This window comes from Numenius arquata, chromosome 24 (assembly GCF_964106895.1).
Source record: "Numenius arquata chromosome 24, bNumArq3.hap1.1, whole genome shotgun sequence".
NCBI lineage: Eukaryota > Metazoa > Chordata > Aves > Charadriiformes > Scolopacidae > Numenius > Numenius arquata.
Window position 1 is genome coordinate 6,705,052 of NC_133599.1, and position 25,796 is coordinate 6,730,847.

General features: G+C 44.8%; 1 protein-coding gene across 1 annotated transcript in view; it reads right to left on the reverse strand.

The window, feature by feature from the left end:
• The window catches only part of LZTR1 (leucine zipper like post translational regulator 1), a 38,722-nt gene extending 13,163 nt beyond the window's left edge, over window positions 1–25,559 (reverse strand). The window contains exons 1-11 of the mRNA XM_074163217.1: window positions 25,384–25,559; window positions 25,236–25,298; window positions 24,966–25,022; window positions 24,218–24,297; window positions 23,735–23,843; window positions 22,082–22,165; window positions 20,512–20,569; window positions 19,763–19,902; window positions 18,591–18,792; window positions 1,568–1,678; window positions 707–799 (exon numbers count right to left, since the gene is read on the reverse strand). Of these exons, the coding sequence (XP_074019318.1) occupies window positions 707–799; window positions 1,568–1,678; window positions 18,591–18,792; window positions 19,763–19,902; window positions 20,512–20,569; window positions 22,082–22,165; window positions 23,735–23,843; window positions 24,218–24,297; window positions 24,966–25,022; window positions 25,236–25,298; window positions 25,384–25,559 (1,173 nt within the window). The remainder of the gene's footprint in view (window positions 1–706; window positions 800–1,567; window positions 1,679–18,590; window positions 18,793–19,762; window positions 19,903–20,511; window positions 20,570–22,081; window positions 22,166–23,734; window positions 23,844–24,217; window positions 24,298–24,965; window positions 25,023–25,235; window positions 25,299–25,383) is intronic.
• Between the last annotated feature and the right edge of the window lie 237 nt (window positions 25,560–25,796).

Sequence of the window (25,796 nt, forward strand, 5' to 3'; positions counted from 1 at the left end):
AGAAGCTGTTGCATAGGTTCAGTATCACAGATATTGCTTCTTAGCATTGCATCTGATTTTCAGCTGATTTTCTCTTTTCCAAACAACAGTATGGTTTTTTGCTATTGTTCTTCATAATCTGCTTCATCTGTTGTTGAGGATCTTTTATCTGACCTCTGCAAAGTGGTTTATAATATTGTTTTTGCAAAAGGAATGCAAGTAAGTTCAAATTTTTCATGTCTTTCTTCAGAAAACGTTCTGTTTAAAATTTTACAATTATTTTCATTACTAGAGAATTATTCCCCTGGGCTGCTTTTTCTCATTCTACTTTATTTCAGTAATTAAAAATGGCTCCTGAAACGATACGTGGATCTGCAAACCCTGACCCGCTCCTAGAGGACAGTTGGGACCTCGGAGTACAGCGGTCTTAGTATCCTTTTCATATTGCAACTATATATAATGTGCTCTGATAAATTCAGGTTATGTCTCAGTGACCCACAAATCTTCTCAGTGTAGAAGTTTCTTCTCCTTTACAGCTTTAGAAATTTGTCTGGATTAGTGTAGCTTAGTAAAGCAGACAGACATCATTTTCACCAGTGACGCTGCCCTTAAAACTTCATTCCCAGGGGTTTTGGCACAATCATTGTACAATTTGCTTTTTCCCAGCAAAACATGCTCCACGGGCGGTGACACCCCCCTTGGCACCTTTTCAATAAATTCTACTCACCTCTCCCAAAACAAACTCCAAGTCACTGAACTGCCTGTTTTCCCACAGCCTTCCATAATCTTCATGTAGAGTGCATTTAGGGTAACAAGAAAACTAAAAAAATAAAACCCCACAGAAAAGAGAATTCATTTCAAATGGCTATATCCAAAAGCGCCGTAGTTACATACACTACCCCTGGATTTTCTTATTAACTTGGCCTCGATGTAGTATATAAAGTAGAAAATAACAAGCAAACCACACATGTGCCAGGGCTGCCTCTCTGGTGAGGGCAATGGAAGGTAACACGGCAGAATTGTGTCTCATGGCAACTTGCAGATATCGGGAGTTGGTGGCCAGGACATGTCTGAGGGTCCCACACAATAAAAATAAAGTTGAATGTAGGGAGGATTTGACCTGGTGTGAGTAACTTGAAATTTCCAATTTAAAATTCCCACAGTTCCTGGGGGGTGGGGGTGAGAGTGCTGCACGAAGATAAGATGATCTGACTCGGGAACCCTGAACCTGACCGTTCAGGAGGAGGAACAGTCAGCTTTCAGTTTAATATCCTGGCAAATCCAGTCTGATACACTTAGCAATAACTCGTCAAAATAACATGTAATGATCTCTGTTAGGACTTCAGAAGGCACTGGAGAGCTTGGCCTTACCACAGTGTCTGTCCAGATAACATTTCTCAAGGGATTTTAAAGATATACATTAACCTGTGGCAGCTGAACCTGAAATGTAAGGGCTGTCTGCGGGAAGGCTGCGAAAGGAAAGCCATCCCATCAGGCTCACGAGGAGCCAAACCAGAAACTCTGCCAAAGCCAGAAGGATTCAGGCAGAACTGGTGGGGATGCGTGAGTGTGTTTATGAGGGAATTACCTGGAACCGGTACATTTCTCCACTTCTAATGTTATTGTCCACTGTGCCGCCAAAGATGTACATAGCGTCTGAGATAACAGCTGCAGCGTGGAAGAGTCTCCCACTGGGTAACTAGGGAAAGAAAAGGTGAGAGCATAAATAAAAGCCTTTTTTTTTTTTAATCCCAAGAAAAAGGACCTTCAACAGATCAATCGTGAGAAGGGAAAGTGAATGTATTCTGAAGTGAATTGCATCCTAAGATTGACATTTATTATATTTTAGGATTGTTTCCTAGTGTATTTAGAATATACTTTGCAGTCACATTTAAAAACACCTATTATTGCACCTTCTAATCAGAACGGTACATTCACGGGGCTCTACATATCATGAGAGTTACAAAATGTATCATTTACCAAACTGAGACAGGATGCCGGGAAAAATAATGCACACTTCTAGAAATAAACAGATTCTGCACATGTGATCGCTATGCGAACTCAGAGCTTATTCTGAATATTGTCAGGAACTTGAAAGGTAAATGACCCCCCACCCCAGCAGGACACTGAACTCCAGGCTTGTAAACGCCCGCCCTCCCCGCAGCCCCCCGGGGTGACCCGTCTGCTCACAAGCGCCTCCAGCATCGCCGGATTCTGCACCGAAGCCCAGAGTTGGAGATTTTACAGAGCTGGCACCACAGAGCCGAGTCTCCGTTCTCCATCACGCCAGGGCCACGGAAAATAAAGCCACCCCACACGGCACGAAGCCCCCGCTATTTACAGGACCGAGGGGCTGCACCGTTCCACACGGCACACAGTTCCCCTTGGAATTGCAAAATCGGATGATTTTTGAAGCAGGAAGGAGTCAAAGCTGCCGTGACCCTCCTGCACAGGACAGACCCTATCATTTTTACCCATTTCTTCCAAGGTTACACAAAAGGTATCTGATCAAATTAGCACACCTTGCTGAGATATCTCACGTAAAGTCTTCAAGTGGTGATAGTAACTTCATTTATTTTTTTCCTAGTTTGATCAGGCTTGTTTTGTCTTCCAGGCAGCAAATCTCATTAAATCTTTGCCTATGAAATAAAAAGCCCTCTGGTATAAGAAATCTTCTCTTCTCGTACATATTTATAGACACAACTCAAGTAAACTCAGACATGAAACAACATTATGTTTATCTGGAGAGACATATTTTCCAGGAAACCATGCTGACTGGCACTTTTCATTACCACCGAATTATCCCTCTTGCCACAGCATCACACAAGGGTCTCATTCAGCTTCTTACTCCCCACACTTCCCCTGACTTTTTCTTTTCTTCAAACTACACCTTTGAAGGATACAATCCCCCACGCAGTAACTAGGACCTGTTGGGGTTTTTTTTTCCCTCAGATGTACAAACCACAGATTTGGTCACCTTAAAACGCACATTTTCCTGCGCCAGTTCAACAACCATCTCCATTCCTCTGGATAAACAAGACATCTTCTGTCTCTGGCATAATTCACGGACACTGTATCAAAGAAACTTTAAAGTTTGTGCTAATAAATACTGTGATGGGAAGGTTATGAAATAATATTGATGTCCTAGTACATTCCTGCTGGATCCCTGTTCGATACCTCTCCAAAAGAGGATGAGATTACTGTCAAATATAATTTATTTTATATGGCCTCTATTCATTTTTAGTAGTAATATCATTAATTAAGATGACTTAATTAATAATTAAGACTGAAAAAATCAAAGATATTACGGTAGCTAAAAATACATCAGTGAATTTTATCAACTGGACCTCCAAGCTCATCGCAAAATATGAAGTTTGCTTGCCAAGACCTATTTCCACACAACTAGATGGGCTGACATTAGTATTATAATATCTTTCTTACAACTAGCTCTCCAACCAAAAACTGAAAAAAAAAAAAAAGGCACTATTCTGTCAGATATCAAATGCAGGCCACCTACTCTATACCTACTTGGTCATTTTCCCTGCCTTTTTTTTTTTAATACATAATACTTTAGCTTTGCTTTTAATTTAAATAATTCTCAATATTCTCTAGCGGTTACTTTCACAAAGCAGCCATTATATTTAACAACCACATTTTTTTTCAATCAAAAAAACTTACAGCATTTTCACAATTGGTGCCAGAAAGGAAACATGAATCATCGGAATATTTAACCAAGTAACACCGTACTTGCTGGTCACATCATGTTTAACTCAAACAATCTGTAAGGAACATTATAACAGTGATTTTTAATTTGCAGTGTTTGGTACCAGAGTGGTCAAGGAACCAGAGCTTTGTGACTTACTGGTACCTTAAGCAATCAAACAACCCTCATTTTTAAATACATGTAAAGAAATGTAAAATATGAAAGAATAGCCCAGAAAAAGGAAGGCCGTATAGAGTTCATCAAAACATTGTGCAGCTGAGGGTTTCAGGGTATTTGTTTTGCTGAATCAGAAGAGCAGAATTCAAGCCAGCACAAGCCCTGAGGGGGTGACACCAGCCCTGCCACGCGGTGAGACGCTGATGCCATCTTCAAGGAGAAAAACGCTCTGCCCTCCCAGGACCAAGGCTTTGGCCGGAGAAAATATTTGGCCTGGTGCAAACCAGGGGAGCTGGGTCCTCAAGAAGAAAATATTCAGGGCAAAAAGGTCAATAGAGCTCAGGAGCATAAACAGCTGGAGAGACATAAACAGCTGGAGAGACACGCTGGGCTCCACGTCCCTCATCCACCAACACCAGAAGCCAAAACCCTGTCCTATCTTGAATTTTTTGTCAGAAGACCTTCCAAGCTGCCAAATGTAGCTGTTGAATACACTCAGCCCAGGTAGAGTTTATAAGGAACAGATATGAAACAATCCTCCCAGCACGGGATTCTGCAGAGGAAAAGAGTCCATGAGAGAATTCACAAAAACAGAGACACAAGACTATGTCCTGCATGCCAAATTCAGCAGTCCAGCCCTGGAGGGTTGGAGTTACGTGACCTTATTTAAACACCAGAGAAAACAGCTATTGTTGTTTGACAAGCTGGAGGGAAGGGATACCATCCAGAGGGACCTGGAAAGGCTGGAGGTGGGCCTGTGCCAGCCTCATGAAGTTCAACCAGACCAAGTGCAAGGTCCTGCACCTGGGTCACAGCAACCCCAAGCCCAGATCCAGGCTGGGCGAAGAATGGCTGGAGAGCAACCCTGAGGAGAAGGACTTGGGGGTGTTGGTGGATGAGAAGCTCCATGCGCCCTGGTAATGTGTGCTGGCAGCCCAGAAAGCCCCCCACACCCTGGGCTGCATCCCCAGCAGCGTGGCCAGCAGGGTGAAGGGGGAGGATTCTGCCCCTCTGCTCCACTCTGGGGAGATCCCCCCCCACCCAGTGCTGCCTCCGGCTCTGGGGCCACCAACACCAGAAGGACATGGACCTGTTGGAGCGGGGCCAGAGGAGGCCACAGAGATGCTGGGAGGGCTGGAGCCCCTCTGCTGGGAGGACAGGCTGAGAGAGTTGGGGGGGTTCAGCCTGGAGAAGAGAAGGCTCCGGGGAGACCTTCGAGCCCCTTCCAGTCCCTCAAGGGGCTCCAGGAAAGCTGGGGAGGGACTCTGGATCAGGGAGGGGAGCCATAGGAGGAGGGGGAAGGGTTTGACACTGAAAGAGGGGAGATTGAGCTGAGATGTGGGGAAGAACTTCTTTGCTGTGAGGGTGGTGAGAGCCTGGCCCAGGTTGCCCAGAGAAGCTGTGGCTGCCCCATCCCTGGAGGGGTTCAAGGCCAGGTTGGAGGGGGCTTGGAGCAACCTGGTCTGGTGGGAGGTGTCCCTGCCCAGGGCAGGGGGTGGCACTGGATGGTCTTTAAGGTCCCTCCCAACCCAAATCATTCTATGATTCTATGATTGCTCTGCTCACCGTCCATGGGCCTGTGTTGCACAGAACACGTGCTGGTGAAACCATGCCGTTTGTCCCGCCTAAGTCTGAGATACTTCAGGTGGCTTATAACCTACCTGAAGAACTGAATCTGAATTTCTTTTATGCAGATATTTATATACCCGTGTCCTCCTCACTACTGAGCAAAGTCTCATCCCTCGTACTAGTGCACACAACCAAATCTGATTTGATAAAACCCCAGGGTCAGTTCACGCAAAGGTGGGACAAGAATCACTGTCTGTAACAGAGCAAACCTGTCTAAGACCTGAAAGGCCATTTCCAAGCACTGCAGGGATCCAAGCAGCCACTGGATCACGATCCCCCGAGCCTGAAAGAGAGTACAGCAACCCCGATTTTCAACACACAATCACTCTACTACAAACAATTCCGTAGGTAGGAAAAGGTGCACCATATTTCTTCCCGTTCAAGCTATTCCTTGCTGCAATTTAAGCATTAATCACATTAACACAGAAAAAAAGCTTCTTTCCCTCCTTTCTGCAGTAACTGCTCCTGGATTTCACAATGGATGCTTCGCCTCCCATCTTCCCTTCACTAGGCACCGCCGGCTCTTCCAGCTTTTCAGTGGGGTCACGTTTGCTCATTGCTCTTACAGCTTTCCTATGGATTCTCCCAATGGTCTGCGTATTTGTACTCCATCTGTCTGCACAAGTAAAGAATTATTACTAGCTGCAGTTAATTAGAACTGCCTCAGACAAGGAATTCATCGCTCGAATACACGGTGAGTGACTCCCTGCTCACAGCACTGAGCCAAGGTTACAATTAGGAACTAACTCCTGCATCCACAGAAACAAAGTCAGTGCTGGGTGAAGGTGAAACCAAGCCTTTGTTTTGCAATATAACACACTGATCCTCACTTCTGTCTTTTACAAGCACAGTCTAATCAACCGTCCCGCATCCTGCTTGAGACATAGGAATGTGCTGGACATCCTCATTTTACAATTGCCAAAAGGGCTCAAAGTAATTGCATTAATTTTCTGAGATCATAAAGAAAACAGCAGACTAACAGCACATGCACAGTCTGCAGGATGTCTTTCAGCTGCCTGCTCTCAGCAAAATTTTAAGGTTATTCTGGTACTTTCTGCATCCCGGGTCCAACATCCAGGGCTCTGAATCTGGCGGGGAGAAGTGCAGATTTCTGCTTAAGAGCTGCCAAGTAATGAACATACACTTCATGCAATGAATCTGTCAGGGGTTTTTTTGGACAGTTTTCTTCTGATGCCCTCTCGCCCTCTTTTCTCCCAGCGTTTCACCTTGTCAAGTCCCATAGCCCTGCCAGTAGTAAGACCACCGTCCTTTTGCAGTCCCACGAAACTCCGTTTAGACTTGGCCGCCTTCTAAATTGCTAAAAGTCAGCGCTCTCTTCCTGCTGCTCACTGTTTCACTTGAAGTTAAAATCTTTCCAGTGTTACCCATGTTGGTCTCTCCTTGGATCTTTTGCCTATTAGCTCCCAACTGGCTTGCTCCCCACCCCAAGGCAAAGCTCCAGGCACTCCTTCACGTGGAGCACAACCCCTTCTCCTCACCTTCCCAGCCCGTCTGGTCGCGTGAGCTGCCTCACCGTGTCCAACAGGGTCAGAGCCTGCGGCTGCGCACCACCTTCTCATTCCTCTTCTCTCCCGCCCGTGTTTGCGCAGAGGCAGCTCAGACGGGCGGTTTGCGCAAGGGGAGAGCTAGAGCTTTCCCAATCCTGTTGTGCTCCAGACGCTTCCTCCCACGCCTTCACTTCTCTTCCGATGATGGCAACCATTCCCTGATGTACCTTAGTGTAAATATTCCAGGTAACAGGGTGAGAACTGCACTCAGGATTATAGTGATAAACGGGGTGATTACACCGCAGAGCCAGGCCTGTGTTAGGTACACCTAACCATAAAGACACACCAGTATACCGACCAGTAAAGTCCTCCTGGCATAATAACAACTCCACCTAAAACCAACATTGTGCAAACGTAACTCGTGTCTGGCAGGTGAGATAATCTGTGCAAAACTATACTTTTGATTTGCACTAACTGTAATTCCAGTAAGGGTTTCTGCTGGCACAACTCCAGGTGGTCGCGTGTGAGTCCAATGCTAAAACTCACAGACCAAGAGGCAGCGCCAGGCTGTTTGTCAGCTCCAGATCCTATACTGATCTCTCAATCAACCTGAGCTCCTTACTTAATTAGCAGTGCCCAATAAAAAGAATTTTAGGTTCAATCCTGACACCTCTGATGATCCAGGCTGGCACCCCTCTCTGAGACACACTGCCCTGCTTCATCTGTTGAAGTGTTTTCTCTATTTAAGGTTAATGAGATTTACAATCTGAGGCTCTTTTCAAGCTGGAACCTTTGCTTTCAAACGCAATCTCATCAGTCACCTTTGCTTCCCTTTCAGTGCACCTCTGCCCCCCGCCGGCACGATTCCAGCCACCATTTTCAAAATTCAAGTATTTCAGAAGTCTTTTTTTTTGCCTTTTTTTTTTTTTTTTGTATTTCTTGTGCTCAAAACTCACGCCGTATCCTGTCTAGACAGCACAAATTGAGTTTGTCCTGTGATGCTCGTCAGGGTTCCGGTTTGACTTACAAAGCTGTGCATTAGTGTTGCTCCCCCCTGGGCTAGAGCGCCTGGGAATCACTCAGTCAGCTGAGATTACAGCCCTCAGCATCATCTCCGGGGCTCGTCCCACACACTTTAAAATAAACTAAAAAATAAACTGCCCCCTAGACAAGGGGGCAGTGAGGTGGATTGAGAGCTGGCTGTGTGACAGAGCTCAGAGAATTATGATTAATGGAGCAGGGTCGAGTTGGAGGCCTGTAACCAGTGGTGTCCCCCAGGGGTCAATACTCGGTCCAGTCTTGTTCAACATATTCATCAATGACCTGGACGAGGGGACAGAGTGTATCCTCAGCAAGTTTGCTGATGATACCAAACTGGGAGGGGTGGCTGACACTCCAGAGGGCTGTGGCACCATCCAGCGTGACCTGGACAGGCTGGAGAGCTGGGCAGAGAAGAACCTAATGAGGTTCAACAAGGGCAAACGTTGGGTCCTGCACCTGGGGAAGAAGAACCCCAGGCACCAATATAGGTTAGGGATGGATCTTCTGGAAAGCACTACGGAGGAGAAGGATCTGGGAGTCCTGGTGGATAGCAAACTTTCCATGATCTAGCAACGTGCCCTTGTGGCCAAGAGGGCCAATGGAATCCCGGGCTGTGTAGGAAAGAGTGTGGCCAGTAGGTGGAGGGAGGTCATTCTCCCCCTCTACTCTGCACTGGTGAGGCCACAACTGGAATACTGTGTCCAGTTCTGGGCTCCCCAGTTCAAGAGAGACAGGGAACTACTGGAGAGAGTCCAGCGAAGGGCAACAAAGATGATGGAGGGATCGGAGCATCTCCCTGATGAGGAAAGGCTGAGAGAGCTGGGACTCTTTAGCCTGGAGAAGAGAAGGCTGAGGGGAGCCCTTATCAATGCTTCCAAGTATCTAAAGGGTGGGTTGAAGGAGGATGGAGCCGGACTCTTTTCAGTGGTTCCCAGTGACAGGACGAGGGGCAACGGGCACAAGCTGGAACATGGGAAGTTCCATTCAAATATGAGGAGAAACTTCTTTCCTGTGAGGGTGCCAGAGCCCTGGAACAGGCTGCCCAGGGAGGGTGTGGAGTCCCCTTCTCTGGAGATCTTCAAGACCCGCCTGGATGCAGCCCTGAGTGATGTGCTCTGGGCAACCCTGCTTTAGCAGGGGAGTTGGACTGGATGATCTCTAGAGGTCCCTTCCAACTCTGACAATTCCGCGATTTCGTGAAACTTAGTTAAACCTGTGCAAACCCCTACATAAACTCATTGATTTAAATTTTAACCTCACCAGGAACACGTTCAGCTTCACTTGAAGTCCTTAATAAATTAAGTTGAATCAATGTAAAAGTAAAATTAAATCAAACGACTAATTCCACGCAGGGGTCATCACTAGTTTTCTATACGCAATTTAGAACTTGCCGAGTCAAGGCTTAAAAGGTTCTTAGATTACAGTTTAAGATGAAATAGCTCAAGATAAATTTTAAGGAGAGAAAAAAGGAGTGGAAGAGAAAAAGCATATACGAGGCTGGAATTTATTTCTCTCTCCTGGAAAAAAAAAATTGCATTTTTGAAGTCTTTTTCACTTCAAAGTGTGTTTATTAATTTACCTCTGAGGCTGCTGTGGGTGGTTGTTTAATTGTTGTTACGTCAAAATCTAAACCAAATACACCCCAAATTTTTTTAAACCACGTTCTTCCAAGGGGAAGGAGGGAGCTGCTTCTGGGGCAGCCACTCTCTCAGCCACCTCTGCCGGGGACAGCTGGTTGCAAGATCTAAAGCCAACAGCGTGTAACAGTATAGATGGGGGGCACGAGAGACTGGACACGGAGCAGGAGTCCTCTGTGGCTGAAGCTCCAGAAGATTGTGCCCGTATCCAAACGATTCCTAATCAGGAGAGATCGCCGTCGTCTTGTTTGGAGCCTGTCGCTGTGACTGAACAATTCAACAAACTGTGGTTTTTGCAGTGACAGAGGTACGTGGCAGAGCACAGGGCCAGGCCCTGCGCAGGCTCTGGCCGCAGCTCCCCTGTACCTCCCTCAAGACATCTGGGTCCGTTACAAAAACGTACTTTCTCAGCTGGGAAGAATGTATTAGCTATTCTGTTACTGCAGGCTGTGAATACTCGTGTTCCTTTCAGTGCTAATCTTCTCTCTCTCACTCATTTCACAAAGTATTTCTAACACATTTTCAGTGCTTTTTAGTATTGAAATTTCAATACTATGTGCAATACTAGGAAATAGCTAAAATCAAATCCACTGCAGTTGTTTCAAGGCTCTTCTTTCTCATTCTCTCCGCTTCTCAGAAGTATTCTTATATTTACAGAATAAATTTCTAATTGTGTAACTTTTAACTCTTCTCACCCTCATATGTGAATGAGCAGGTATTAAGGAAGCTGATGGTTGCACTGAACTCCAAAGGCAGTGAGGATGCGCTCAGATCTCTCTCACAATCGAGGAACACTGACGAGCCTCTCTATATCCTTCAACACCACTTAAAACTCTAAGCCGAAATGAAATAAGAAGACCTAAAGCCATCAACAAACAAACCTGGTGAACCAAAACAAACTAAAAGATAAAAAATAATACCTATTTTTCCTCTGAAACTGGAAGAAAACCATAAGCTACAACAGGTCCAAATGAGATGTCACTACCGGTAACTCTTTATACTCCAGAGATACTTCTACACTATCATACCAGGCAAGAGCATAAAACTCTCAAACAGATGGGCAGACATAGCTTTGGATATTCGTTAAGTTCAAGGAGGTTTAAGGATCTAAAATGTTTTTACATGCTGAGTGCAGAAAATCTATATGCTTTTCAGAAAAAATTGGAACAGACTCATTTTAGAGTGAACTTCAAGACATACAGCTCTGCAAATGCAAAAAGAGGAGATGGCAAATGCTGAAGGGCTTTACTCTGCCTCTCCTCAGACGGTTATTCCCTTCAGATTATGGCGATGGACTCGCCTCCCCAGGTTTATGCCTGGGACCACTGCACCTCCGTCCCGAGGTTATGGAGCAAATCTTCCTGGAAGCTACTTCCATCACATGGAGGAGGTGAGTGGGAACGGTCAGCAAGGATGTGCCAAGGGTAATTTTTTCCTGACTCACCTGATCGTCTCCTACAAAATGCTGAATGGCTTCACAGATTAGAGGAGGGCACTGTGTTCTCAGCAAGCCTGTGGTTGATACCAGATTGTCTGGAGTGGTTGAAATGCTGGAGGCTGCTATGCAAAAGGACTTATCTAAGCTGGAAAAATGGGCTTGTGGGCACCTTATGAAGTTCTGCCAAGTCCTGCCCCTGCGACAGAGTAATGCCCTGCAATGATACAGGCCGGGGACCAGCTGTCTTAGAAAACAGCTCTGTAGAAAAAAAACCTGGGAGTCCTGGTGGACAACAAGCTGAAGAGGATTGAGCAGTGCTCTCTTGCAGTAAGGTCAACAGCATTCTCAGCTGTATCAGCTGCAAGTGTGCAGCCAGCAGGCTGAGGGAAGGGATTTTTCCTCCTCTATTCAGTATTTGTAAGACCACATCTGAAGTACTCTGCCCGATTTTGTGCTCCCCAGCAGAAGAGAGGCATTGACCTACCTAAACAAGTCCAGTGGAGGGCTACCAAGATGATCAGGGGCTGGAGCACATGATGCACGAGAGAAGAAAAGGCAAAGGAGATACCTTCCTGTTTGCAACTACCTACAGGAGTGCAGAGAAGACAGAGCCACTCTTCTGAGAGGTGCCCGGTGGGAAAACAGCAGGCAACAGACACAAGTTAGAGCACGGGAAATTCTTTTTCAATATAAGAGGAAGATGTCTTTTATCATAATAGTGCACAAACACTGGCACAGAAGCCAGGAGAGGCTGTTGGATTTCTGTCCTTGGAGATACACAGAAATGGACTGGACAAGGTCCTGAGCAACCTGCACTAACCAGACCTCCTCTGAGCACGAGGTTAGAGTCAAAACCTCTGGAGGTTCCTTCCAACCTACCTGCCTTTATGATTCTAAGATTTCCTCCTGTTCTTTAACATACTCCAGGTCTGGAAGCCCAGCTTAGCTCTTGTTACAATGGAAATTTACATCTAAGATGGAAATTTAGCCTTTCCTTTTCCCCTCTTATTTTCCTGGTTGTATCATACAAGAAAACAAGGATTTAAAAATCTGCCACAGATACCAGGAAAGGCTATTTCCATTCCTCTGCCCCAACCAGGGTCATGACCAAGAGAGGATCCTCTAGCCTGTTCTTAAGGTCTTCCAGTGGTAGATTTCTCAAAACATCTCATGAAATCTTCAACACCACACTACTGACAGCAAGTCAAAAATATTTTGTCTGCAATGTAGTTATTGAGATTGTCATACCTTCATTGCCAACATAAATTCATCTATTAGAGCTTAACAATGGTGTAAAGCAGAGGATCACCTCCGTAAGTACCACTTCCTCATAGGAAGCAGTTAATACAGAAAAGGGATTGTCGCGGATTGTGGCATAGAAAGTTGAAGACCAGGAGGAAGAAACCTACAACACAGGAGAAATCTCTAGATACAAAAGCAAAGTCATAAACAACAAAAAGCTTGTTGCGATTATCAGTTCTTCTAGAGATTTTGCAGTTCTGGTTATGGTAAGTAATAAGGGATGGGACAGTGGGCATTTCATAATCCTCTCTGCACTGAAGATGAGATTTTTCCATTTCACATTCACTGGAGAATGCAGCCTGGAAAGAGGGAGGTTAGTTCTTCAACAACGACATTCAAACATGTGCTATTACCACTGCAAAGGTCAGAATACAAGACAATCTTTAACTTATTTACAGCTGTAATAATAGTAAACTCTCTTTCCTTTAAAATCATTTTAATATATCAGTTGCAAATTTAAAAAGCAATGTTAATATATAATTCATCAGAGATGATGAGGCACAATTTAAAGAGCAAGTATTGCCAAATCCAACAAACGTGTCCCAAAAGATCACATACTGAAATCTAACAACAGATGACAAAAATCAAGTGACCAACCATTTGCTTCAAAAGAAGCTCCGTGGTGTGTATTCAAAAACCTAACTACCGTAATAGAACTTTTGGGATCTTAATCCGACTTCCTGCATAAAGCAACCTACAAGACTTCCTTGAAGTAGTACTGAAATGGACCTTTCTTTTAGGAAAACTTTCTTTTTAGAGAACACCAAGCCCTGGTTTAGTAGTGAATAATCTACCAAAAAGCTCTGATAAAATGTTTGAATTAATCATTACCCTCATTCTTTACAATTTGTAAACTTTTATTTCCTTTCGTTTCTAGTCTGAGTATTTCTAGTTTCAACTTTAAGCCACTGGATCTTGCATTATCTTTTACCAACAGATTAAAAAGCTTCTCTTCCCCAGGTGGGCCAGGGAAGAATTAATTTTCTAAACCTTCCCTAAAAAAGACAACACTTCACAGCTGGCAACTGTGTTTCCCAATCTTTAATTATTTTCAGATTTCTTCTCTGAACAACCTCCTTGATTTGTGAACACAAGATGGTGAGATACTACACTGGGAGATCTCTCTAATGAACAGGAGGGTAATGTATCGACATAACTAAATGATACTAACCCACGTCGGCTTCTGGAGCCAAGAACATCAGCAGCCTTTCCAGCCATTCTGCACTGCAGGGACTGTCTCAGCTGCCCACCGCGACCTATGTTTCTAAGTCATTGTTTCCAGGGTCACTGTAAGGGAAACCATTAAGGACAGAGCACACACCCTGCTCTGGATGTACGGCTTCAGTGCATACTGAGACACATACTGTTTGCGTCCGCCTTAAGGAGGAATTCAAATCACTGAGTGAACTGCTATTTTAACCATTAATTGGCAAAACTCGGGACAATTAGTAAATATCAAGGTCATTGGCAAAAAGTTTATAGCAATGCAACAACAGGAACCAGTCCCTAAAGGACCTAAGCAGAGTAACTACTCCTCATTCAAAACTGTACTTCCTATCTTTCAGTTATCCAACTTTATACCCATTTAATGTGAGTCACGTTAACACTGTATTGTTCTAATTTCTTACCAGTAAGTGAGCTACAGAAATACATTCCTTCTGCCTATCACCCCCGTACACCTGCACTCTGCTTTCTCTGGGAGAATTCTGTAGAAGTGTGTAACAGTCATCCCTCGGCATGGATTATGAACGTAGACCTGGCAAACAGAAATTGAGCTGTGCAACAATCTTCACTACGGTTCTCTGACAACTCTGTTTTTAAAATATTAACATTTTCAAGATGTCTCTCTCCAGCTTACTGAGCACATTTTTGAAGAGGTCACTGGTGTGAAGATCCTAAATTTTTTTAAAATGTTTTCTAAAAAGGATGCAAGTCTGAACGCTAGATATGATTTATAAACATAAAAAGTATCAGTCTTCTCTTTGGACTGTAAAATGCTAAATTTTATCTCCCCAAGCAGAACACGATGCCCTGACAACTACACTCACCACATCTGAAGGCAGATCTTGTCAGGGGCCTCATCGCAGGAATTCAGGGATTTGTTCACATAAAAACACGTTTTGCCTGAAGATACCTCAAGGAGTGTAACTGATCTCTGCACAGGGAGAGCGTGACAGACTCATCCACAGCGGGATGAGTAAGTCTTTTTAATCCTTCTTAGCTGCCCACAAACCACGTCATCTGAAGAAATCCAGAACTGTGCCTCAGAGAAAGCCAAAGAAGGTCACTAACACATTAACCTCTCTTTTTGCTTATTAAAAGAAAAATTAAGAGTTTTGAAAGTCAGAAATTTTTATTGCTCTTGACTTTAAAAGGCCTAATTGTGAGACTAAAATGTTTCACAAGCCAAGTTTTAGAAATTTCTCTTGTAACTTCAGGAGAGACAGATCGCTCGCTAGTGCGCGCAGTCACTGGAGATGGTGGTAACTCACCTGGTGACAGGGGAGCGACCCACGGACAGTTTAACTGTCCCACACACCGACCCCCTTCAAGCATCACCAGGAAGAATTTTCTTCATCCTCCTCCTACGACACCTTGTCTGCCTGTTTCCAAACATCACTTTTGATTCTGTGGGACTGTGCCCACAAATGGACGCATGTCCCTCCCGGACCTCAAGCTCCTCTGCCATTCCCTGCTGTAGCACAGACCGTGACTGCTGGGCACACGCGTCCGTCTGTCTGTCCATCTGTCTGCTGGGAAGCAACTGTGCAAGACGGGGCATTTTCCCTCTTACTGTCTGCTGATTTTTTATGCTGTTCCAACCTTCTTCAGAAAGCCAAGGGTATTTTGAGTTCAACAAGAAAACTTGAGGGCAATAAAGAAACAGGAAAATATATTTAAATTATGTTTAAATCCTCTCATAGCACTGTATAAAGGAAACCCAGCACCTCAGGAAGCTTTGGCAGTGTTACACAGGCAGGCATGGACTCAGATGTGATATTCCTCCAGATGCCTTAGAAAAGCAGAACCCCGACTGTGAGGATCATCTAACACAAAGGATGGAGAATAGCTCTGTGTGCTCTATAAAATATATATGTACATATATTATAGCATCAAGACGAAGGTACGAGGAGCTATGGATTGCAATTGTGCAGTTCAGAAAGCATGTCTTGATATTCATTTTGGAGACATCCTAAAAGCATAAAATAGGAGTTCCTGGTTTATTTTTAAGTACAAACCTGTTCCACTTCAGTTTCCCCTCTCCTACTCATGAATCCATTTTCCCACCCTCCACGCCACCGCCAGGCACTGCCAACAATTTCAAGAGACCTAGGCAGAGACCTACAACAGGCCCATTGCCAGAAACCCTTCCAGTTTTTGTTCCACCTTCTTACTTAAAACGCAGAAGAAGCAAGACTGTCTCAGTGCACCGGCAGCGCCTGAGACTCGATTGCTGCTGTCCTCAAGAACTGCTTCTGCCCCCTTCCTGGAACTCCCCCTGCACCACTGCTACTGACGCTCACACTGTGTCACCTTGAGATTCTTCAGTCTCATGTGACTTGCCGCCTTCCCCGTTACCCGTAACAGGGTAGCAGGAGCTACCTGTCCACCCGACAGCCTATTTCTACTACTGGCATATGAAGGTTTGACAAGTCCACATCACTACCTGCATCACTCCCAAAAGCTTCTCGGGGCTGGCTTTGTCATCGTTCAGAGAATGAGAAAGGCTGGAACGGCAGCAGTCACTCTCCTTCAGCATAAGAAATCTCTTTTGCAAACCACTGTAAAAATCACTACTGAATTAATAGCTAAATCAGCACCAAGCCTTCTTATTTTGGACTCTGGAGGCTTTACCCACTCAATCCTAAACGTCCAAAAGAAGAAAGAATTAGGGGAATTTGTCACATGATGATAAATATGACAGTTAACCCAGCTATAGTGCTGTTAAGCAAAGTTGTAATGTAGCATTTATAAGATCATATAATGTAATACAGAAAAATACAAGAAGAACATATGCTATACAACCCACCCATTAGAAAAAAGGAAAAAAAACCCAACTCTATCAAAAGCCAAGACAGATTATTCTGGTGCATTGTAACAGAGGTCACCATCACTTCACACACAAGCAGAATCCTTCAAGTGCTGAGACACCATTGCACTCATCATCTTCTATTTTGTTTCATGTTAATGTGAATAATTTTGTTCACAGAAATGGATAAGAAAGGAAGTGTCAAGTTCAGAGTGTCTGGGACCAGTAGGGTGTTAGAGATTCATTGCCACCATTAAGTCTTTGCCAAAAGCTCAAAGGAACTTCAAGAAAACAATTCTGAGAAATGATCTAGTTATCACTCCAGAACACACTAAATCATTTAAAACTTACTTAAAATACCAAAAGTCACTCAGATCTTGGAGTTAATCAGTCTTTTAAGACAATTTACTATCACGTGTTTCAACAGTGCTTCAGTCTCACATCCCACTTCTATGAAGCCAGTCTCTGGATGCCGTCACTGAAACTTCAAAATACAGCGCACGCCTCTGACAGAGAGCCGTCTGCCTGGGCTCACAGACAGCCCAAGAGAAGGGCTCTGAAACACGAAATGAAGTTTAGCAGGGGATAAGGCAGGCGATAACGCTCTTTTACAACACTGTCAGGAGCAGTTTTCTTCTCGAAAGCCATCAGCGATCGCATCACAGAGAACCAGTGACTGACGCAGCCTTAGGTGTCAAACGATACCGTTGGCAGAACAGAACGGGATCTGCACTCCTAAAGGCAACTGTCTCTTTAAAAAGTTGGAGATGCAGTTTTAATAATTTTATGTGAAAATAAATCAGCTTTGTAAAGCATAAAATAGACTACCATGAAATACTTCGGTCAAATAATTTTTCAAAATGAGGCCCGGATGCATTGTCGATTGAAGAGCTGTGGGTAAATGGTATTTTCCTATTAATCCAAAGCTGAGTTACACGCAAACGAACTAAACCACAGCGCAGCAGCCAAGGATGTGAGCACCTCTGTCGTACCAGTTCGGGCAAAATTCGTAAAACTCCATTTGACCCCAACTCCTGTAGTATTCATCTCTTTAAGGTATAACTTTAATCTCTGCAACACTCTGTACAGCACACAAACATCAAATATTTCTTTCCCACAGATCAGCTAACACACTCCAAACCTCCTATTAAATCAGCCGAAGTATTTTAACGTGGCTTAAGGTAAAATCTATTAAAATTAACAAACGCAGTCAACGTAACTATTCTAAACCCAGGAAAGACACATATTAGCACAGGCTTCAAGAAACGTACTTTTTTGTGCATTCTGGGAGTGAGATGGTCAGAGACCACTGAAACCACATCTACTGAAATGTGAAAAGTGTACTGAAACCATGCCAACCCCCAGCACCTCACCTTGAAATTCCAGGTTATCCCAGAGACAGTAACTGTGAGTCAGCTATGAAAAAAATTTGACATTCTATCACACAATCACTGCACTGTAATGAGTAGCCCAAAAGAAACGCATTAACATGTTCATAATTCTTTTTTCTTTTTTTTTAAATATTTTCTCATTTGGGGTGTTTAATTGGCCCTTGGTGGTCCACTGCCTTTTTATGTGGAGTAAAGAACCTACATTTTTTAATTTACATATCTTACTAACGCAACTATGTTCAAAAAAGCCACTTCTTAGCCTCCCAATGATCTCTATTATTATTTTACAGTAGCAAACACTTTACACTTGAGCTAAAAAGGGAAAGTTATACTGTATAATTACAGAATTTATACGAGTTTATGCACAGAGGGATTATTACAGTGAAACAAATCAAAACCTTGTCTGGTTTTGAATTCTGCTTCAACACATCACACGGCCAACCACACAACCCTGCTCCACACAGTGCACTCATTCCTAAGCTTTGTCAAATAACGATTGACTCGTAACTTGAATTACAAGCGGTTTATGGTATTTCTTCAAACGATACTAAGCAAAGTTTCAAATGTGTCAACACTGACTAATTTTTAGACTGTCACCCACAATATTTCAGGTGCTGAACCATTGGTGGGAAGGAGCTATTACTATTTAACTGGATGTCAATGTCTTTGTCAAAAACACGTCCGTAGCCTGACAGCAAAAATGTGTCAAAAAAAGGCAGAGCATAAAAGGAAAAACCAAGGGCTGACGTTTTTACCTCGCTGTCCGGACTGGGCTGGATAACTTCCCAGGTCTGGGAGTCCACGTCGTAGCAGTGGAGCTCGTTGGGCAGCGTGTTATCGGCAGCACCACCGAACACGTAGAGATGCCGGTCGAACGCAACCATCGTGTGGCCGTATCTTCGCTGGGGAGGAGGAGGGGAGCCTCGGAGTAAGTGCTCGGTAGGAATCCGTGTCCAACTAAGACATTAAACATGAAACAGTACATTTATTTTTTTTACAATTCTTTTCTGCAAGGTAAGTTTTCTAACTTTCAGATAGTAAGAATAAAGACAAGGAGCTCTAGTACAGTATTTATTGAAGCTGCATGAGAACAGACAATGACTAATCCTGCAGATTTCTCAGAGACCTACGTCAGCACCGTGTTGCTAAACTTCTAACAGAAGATGCCATAAAGGCACCGTGGTTCCATAGCCCAGATGTATTTACATAAACCCCAGCAGCTGAAAGACCACAACTCAGGAAGGAATCGGTGAGCTATTATCACACATTTTAACAGATAACCCTTCTAAGTAAAGGGCACCACCGATACCACACCCCATTTTGGTAAGGGATGGCTTATTCACTACGATATCATGTTTTCAGCCAAGGGCTGGAGGCCGTTAGCTGTTGTTTCAGTTGTGGTTCCACTTCACCCAGTAACCAGATAAACCAGTGCATCTGTATTTCCACTTTTTGGCATTTTTCCCCCATCAGAGGGGCCACATTTTCAGAGCAATGGTTGACACCCTGAGCAAGTCACACCAAATGTCTCAAACTGAATGCTCAAGATTTTAAAAGATACTAACTGTGCATTTTACATTTCCCAGTGATTTCACTATGAACTGGTATTTCACAGGACCTCTGTCTGGTTTTAATCAGGTATTCATATAACAACTCCTAGGAAGGTAATATTTGGCATTCCATTCTGAATACACTTAAGATTCATACTTACTGTTTAAAGTGAATCTACTAAACCTTCTGTTCATCTGCTGAAAAAGACCTCGCTGACGCACACAGCAAACGACAATGTCTCATTAAAATAGCCCATATTTTATCTTATCTACCCGCCATGAGATGCAGCGTTCTTCCTCAATACCCTTAAGTATGTGCATTTCTCAAGTAGTCAAGGATTATGCGGATTTTGTGCGACTTAACTGTCTACACTTACATCTTCTCCTTGAATTCAAACTGAAAGAGATTATTGGTAATCTTTGCTCCACTCTGGCCAGAGAAAACAAACATCTTGTCTTTGCAAACAGCCACGGGAAAATTACAGCACGAAGGAGGAATTTCACCACTTTGTTCAATCTGAAACATAATGAAGTTCAAAATTAAAAATGTAGTATTGTGGTGCACAACTCTGCATGCTAAGTACGCTGCAGTGCATTGGCAGACAGACAGACGGACCGACCGACCACACGGCAGCCTTGGGGGCAGACAGCCAAGTCCCTGTAAATCTGGCTACAGGTAATCAACTAATGCTGTGCTTACACGTCTGCACAGACGTGTAAACACAGATTTTACCCCAGATAAAAAGGATGGGAGGCCACATTTCTAAAGCCCCCGATATAAAGCCCCCCCCAGGATGAGGACTCTGATCTTGACAGCCAGCCAAGCTCCCAGTCCCTGGCAGTGGTTACAGTGGGAAATGCAGCCGCGTTTTATAGGGGGCACAGGAATGCCACCACGGACCGTCGAGGTCCGGTTCATAGATTCACAAGCAAAAATTACACTTTCATACACACTTGGTTTTCCAAATACATAAACAAAATCAAATTTGAACTGTCTTTTTTCAGCTGTGTGACAAATACGTTCTGAAGAGAGAGCAGTGCAGTTCAGCATAGGAAATTTTAAATAACTGTGTATGAACACCAAAATAGGAAATTTTATGTGTTAGTTCCAATTAAAGCTTCTCACCTCTTCCCAGCACGTTAGTTCTCTGTCTTGCAGGCCAATTGTCCACATATCATTTAACCTAGGTTATAACACAAAAAACGCTTGATTTGAAACAGTTTGCTTTTAGAAATTTTTAACTCATGGAGCTGAAAGGACAGAGATCCTATTTTATCAGCATTCCTTCTCCTGCACAGGAAGAACCTCCTACTTCCACCAACAGAAAAAACTATTAGAATCTTTTCATCCTATACCTAAATTTTATACCACCACCTAAGCTTGCTTAGCATCTTTCTGGTTACAAGTGTACTACACACACAGCAACTCTGCCTGAAGCTTAAGGATTTGAGCTATTTAATCTTCATGATTTTTACAGAAATACCCCTTATTACCCTGCCTTTTTCTACCCATCCCTGCCAACCCCTGAGATTGACCATGGCAATTATTATTTATGTGGCTGAGTCCTACCTCAAACCCAGCAGGGAGGACAAAGCGGGTAACCTGACACATCACTACTGCCTATCTGACTATGCTTTTCCCAGCACAAGTTACTCACAGACAACTACAGATGCTTCCTTTGTTCAAATCTGCCTGGAGGCTCATGTTCCACAAAAAGACATTTCTTAACACGATTAGACATATTTAACATAAATTAGACAGCTCCTCTCGCCCAATCCCTCCTTCCAGCTACCCAAGGTCCCTGGGGAACTCCCTAAGATGGAACTGAGTAATTCCAGCGTCATGCAGCTTTCTCCAATTCCTCCTCCAGAAATAAAGAAAAGATTCTATCTGTTTTTCCAATTAGCAGTAGTTCTCCTGCAAACTTTGAGAAGCCAATAACTTTTCTGCAGATTTTTCTCAGAAGAAGAGGTAGCCCAGCCCGTTGAGGCAGCTCCTAGTTTGTGACAATCTCTACATGCTCCCACGATGCAAATATTGTGCATCAACATAAAACACTTCTCAAGTTCCTCAAGACAGAGAGAAGGTACGCGTTCAGAATTGATTCTTCCCTGACAGACCAACAGCAAACACGAAGAGCTGCCACCTGGGGGCAAGGCACCCGATTCTCCCTTACCTTCTTCTCAGTACCACTCATTTCCAGTCCCTTCCCATCCAAAATCTCACCTCCCTCCAATCTAAATAGTCTTGGCATTTCAGTGCAATATCCCACCAAGAGTATCACATATATTCAGAGAAAAAGCCAAAATGTTGCTCTTAGCTCTGGCATAGGACTTCAGAGAAAACCCATGCTTTGTTCTGTAAGTCTTCAGTAACATCAGAAGGCCTGTGGCAGGGATCTTTTGAGGAACTGCTCATTGGCCAAAGATCATTTAGCATCTTTACAACAAAGAAGACTATCAAATTATACCTCCATAGCAATTCTGAGTCACCAGATTTTTAGGTTTTAAACACCTACTTATTTGAATATGAACTGGTAAACTGCAAAAATGTACTGCTCAGCAACGGGCTGGGTTTTGCAAAGCTCCATGATGTGTTTGAATCGCTAGGTGTATGGCAATATCTCCACAGAGGTGAAAAGTGAGGGACGGGGCTCTTACAAAAGCAGCCGAGGAGAGAGTGAGCCCACACGTACCGTGCGTTGCCATCGTATCCCGCAAAGATCCACAGCTTATCACTGTACACCGTGGCGCCATGAGCTGACCTCGCAACTGGCAACCTGCAATTGAGAAAATTAAGACAAAAAATTCTGACATCACCTGCAGAGATGCTGTGAGAAGGATCTGCATGACAGCTAAAATGCACACGTAAGGAGAATAATGTCCCCTAAACAAAATGGCTTCAAGCCAAGAAATATCTTCTGTCATCCATCCTCAAACCACAACACAAGCCTCTGAAGGGTACATTTTTCAACTTTACACTGCTTCCTTCATTAGAGAAAAACTCATGTATAAAGAAAAAGAAAGAAAAAACCCCAATGAATACCTTGACAGGCTTCAAATACTGTGAAGTATTTCACGGAAAGTAGTTAACTAGTGAAACAATTAATAGCACTATCATTATGACAAAGCTGCAATCCACTCGCACTATAAAAATCCCATGCGTGTTTTCAGGCACTAAGAAGGTGGAAGACATCAATGAGACCTGAGACAGAGCTCCCAATGCTGATTTGGGATTGTTTAACGGGGTGTTCCTGACATACAGTGCCCACAATAAGAGATCAATCCTACAGTTTCTCCTCCCTTTGTTGCTTTTACTAAACCAGCCAAGAAGTGTTGAACAAAAGTGTGATGCCTCAAGTCCAGCAGATGTAGCGTTAGCTTGTTTGAGGGCGTATGTGCAGTCTGCACGCTTGTAACTGTGGGGAAAGGCAAGGACATTTGAGTTTGTAAAATATGAATAAGAATTACTCTCTGAAATGTCCGGAAAGAGAAATTACTAACATGACCTTGTTCTAAAACACAACATACGCTCATCAGAGGTGAGCAACAGTAACTCAAGAAGGGAACGGGTATTTCTCATCCCTTCCAAGAAATCACAACAATAAATGTTCCCTTCCCTCTCCCCACTAAAATCAGCATTTCAGAAACTTCAAATACATAATGAACTGCAGGTTAAGACTTAGGATGTCCCATACGCAGGTGTGGTAAACATTATGTAGTTGGGTCGTGGATAACATCCTGAAAAGAGCACAAAGTCAACTTTAAGAAGTACCGTATCACTGCTGTTGATTTTGTCTTGGAAAGCTGAATCTCAGGAACCTGTGTTAGATCCAAATGTGTATCATCAACCCATTCATCTGCTTCTGAACTGATTTGTGTGAACACACATCACTTTATGGCTCTTCAAGCAAGTGTGTGCATTCCACAGCACAACTTCATTTAGAAAAGTATGTGTAGATTTAACTGCAAATAAACTTTAAATCGGTTTCTGATAAAACTAAAGTGAAACTATGAGGAATCAACAAATTTCATGCTATCCTTGAAAAAGATACAATTCAAAAGAAAAAATTTCCTTTGCTCCCATTCCTTCTGTCACAGAAATGAAACGTGAAGAATGGATTTTGGTCAGATTTCCAATACAGTACATTCTGGAAGGGAGGCCTTACAAAAACCTGCCTCAGAACAAAAGATAGTTTTCAGAAAACTTTAAGTAAGAAAGTATAGCAGAAATTGCCATGCAGCCTTAATATCAGCATTGTAACCAATTCTAACTGTGCCATTTTAAATGTCTCCTGAGTTACGTTCAAGTCCAGTTAAAGAGTGGGATAACGATGCCAGCTCCTTACCTTCCTTCGGTCTTCCACTCTGTCCACTGTCCAGTTGCAAACTTATATTCAAAGAGATCATTTTTATTCTTCAGGTTCGAATTGGAATAAATGTCTCCAGTATAGCCACCTGGGCAACAACAACTCCATTAGACTCAAACAGGATAGAGCGTACCCACTTCTAGTCATTATATTAGAAGAAAACTTAAATTTAGATCACACAAAGAGAAGGTATTTGGCTAATGGACTACTACAGGTGGGAGACTTCTCCACTCCTAGCCCGAAAGAAACACTATGCTAATGAATTTCGTCTTCTTTACTTTAGACAAAACAGCAAAAGTATTTCCAAGCTAAAGTTGAAATCAGTCAGCCATGAAAAATACCGGATTTGCTACTGAATTACATCTTTTGACACTTCCTAAAAATATCTCATTCTTTTTGCAAAACAATACCAGCACATTTATCATCCCAAGCACGCATAACCGTAATCTGCCTCTCTCTTACCAAACACAAACATGCTGCTCCCATAGACCACAGCTGAGTGGTGATACCGTGGTGCTGGCGGGGTCCCCGTGGTAAAAGCCCTGCACAACATTTAGAACAGCAGCAATCAAACACTCTTGTCGTGCTTCAGGCACTCAAAGCTATTGTGCACACTCAAAAAAGAAACAATTGCTAGAAGTTACTCTACTGTTCCTGAGTGTCTTCACTAGTTTTGGTTTCTTAATCACACCGTCTAATATTTTATGACAGACTTCACACTATAAGCATATACAGCTCCAAACAGGATGCTGCTGAAATCTGTTTGGCAGAGATAGCAAGCGAGGCATAGGTAAGACAACACAGACTGCACAGTCCAGAGCAAAGGAGCAAAGCAAAGACATCTGTGAGCCCGCCCTTGGCACCTTTCCCGCCCTGAGGGGCTGCAGCAGCACGCTCCCTCTGCCCCGCATCCTTTCAGCGCCCTCACAGGGTGCACAGTGACAACCCACAGCTCTGTCCATTGCTGGGCTGCCCAGCGTCCCTTGGCTGGCAGGAGCTGTGCGGGGACACCCGACAGCCTCCCCGACAGCTCAGCCATACAGTGGGCTTGCAGAGGACAGCCAGGACAGCACCTGGGTGGGGGGTGATGCTTCTCCCTGGTAGAGCCCCCAGCTTTTACACCAGCGACTGAGGTGCTGAGGAAAGACGAGGCACCTCCCAGCCCTGCAGGCAAAGAGGGCCTGAGCCAGGAGAGCAGCGCGCAGCCCACCTGCACCACGAGCAGTCCTTCACATCGAAGCGCAGCAGGTCGTTCAACATCGTCTTCCTGCGGGGAGGAAGGCGAGAGGCAGCTGAACCGGGCCACGGCACCGGAAAGAAGCAGCCCCGCTCCCCTCAGCCCCAACTCCCCTCAGGCCCGACCAGCTCCCCTCAGGCCCGACTCCCCCCAGCCCCAACTCCCCTCAGCCCCGACTCCCCTCAGGGCAGCCCCGCTCCCCCCGTTCCCTCCCCTCTCCCCACAGGCCCGCCGTGGCCTTACCCGTTGTCCCCGCCGAAGACGTAGATGGCGTCCCGGTAGGCCACCACGGTGTGCTTGCTGCGCCTGCGGACGGCAGAGAGCAGCGGTCAGGAACCCCCGGGACACTCACCGCCCTCCCGTCCCGTCCCGTCCGCCGCCCCCCGCTCACCGGGCCCCCACGAACTCGTCGCAGGGCGGGAGGCGGCGCCACCGGTGCACCGTCTCGAAGGGCCCGAAGTTGAGGGTGAGGTACTCGACGCTGTCCGAACAGCTGTGGTCGAAGTCCACGCTCGGCGCCACCTTCGAGCGCCCCGCGCCGCCCGCCGGGGCCCCGGCCGCCGCCATGGCCCGCGCCCGCCCCGCCGGCTGGGCCGCCCGCCGGACTGCGGCTGCCGGACTACAGCTCCCGGCCTGCCCCGGTCTTCCCGGCGTGCCCGGCCGCCCTCCCGGACTACAGCCCCCAGCATGCACCGCTCCGAGGGGACGGGCGCGACGGACGTGAGGCGACGCTGCGGGGCGGCAATTCGCGGGTTCGAGCCCCGTCACCGGCAGGCCCAGAGCTGGGTAATTCTGCCTCGATAA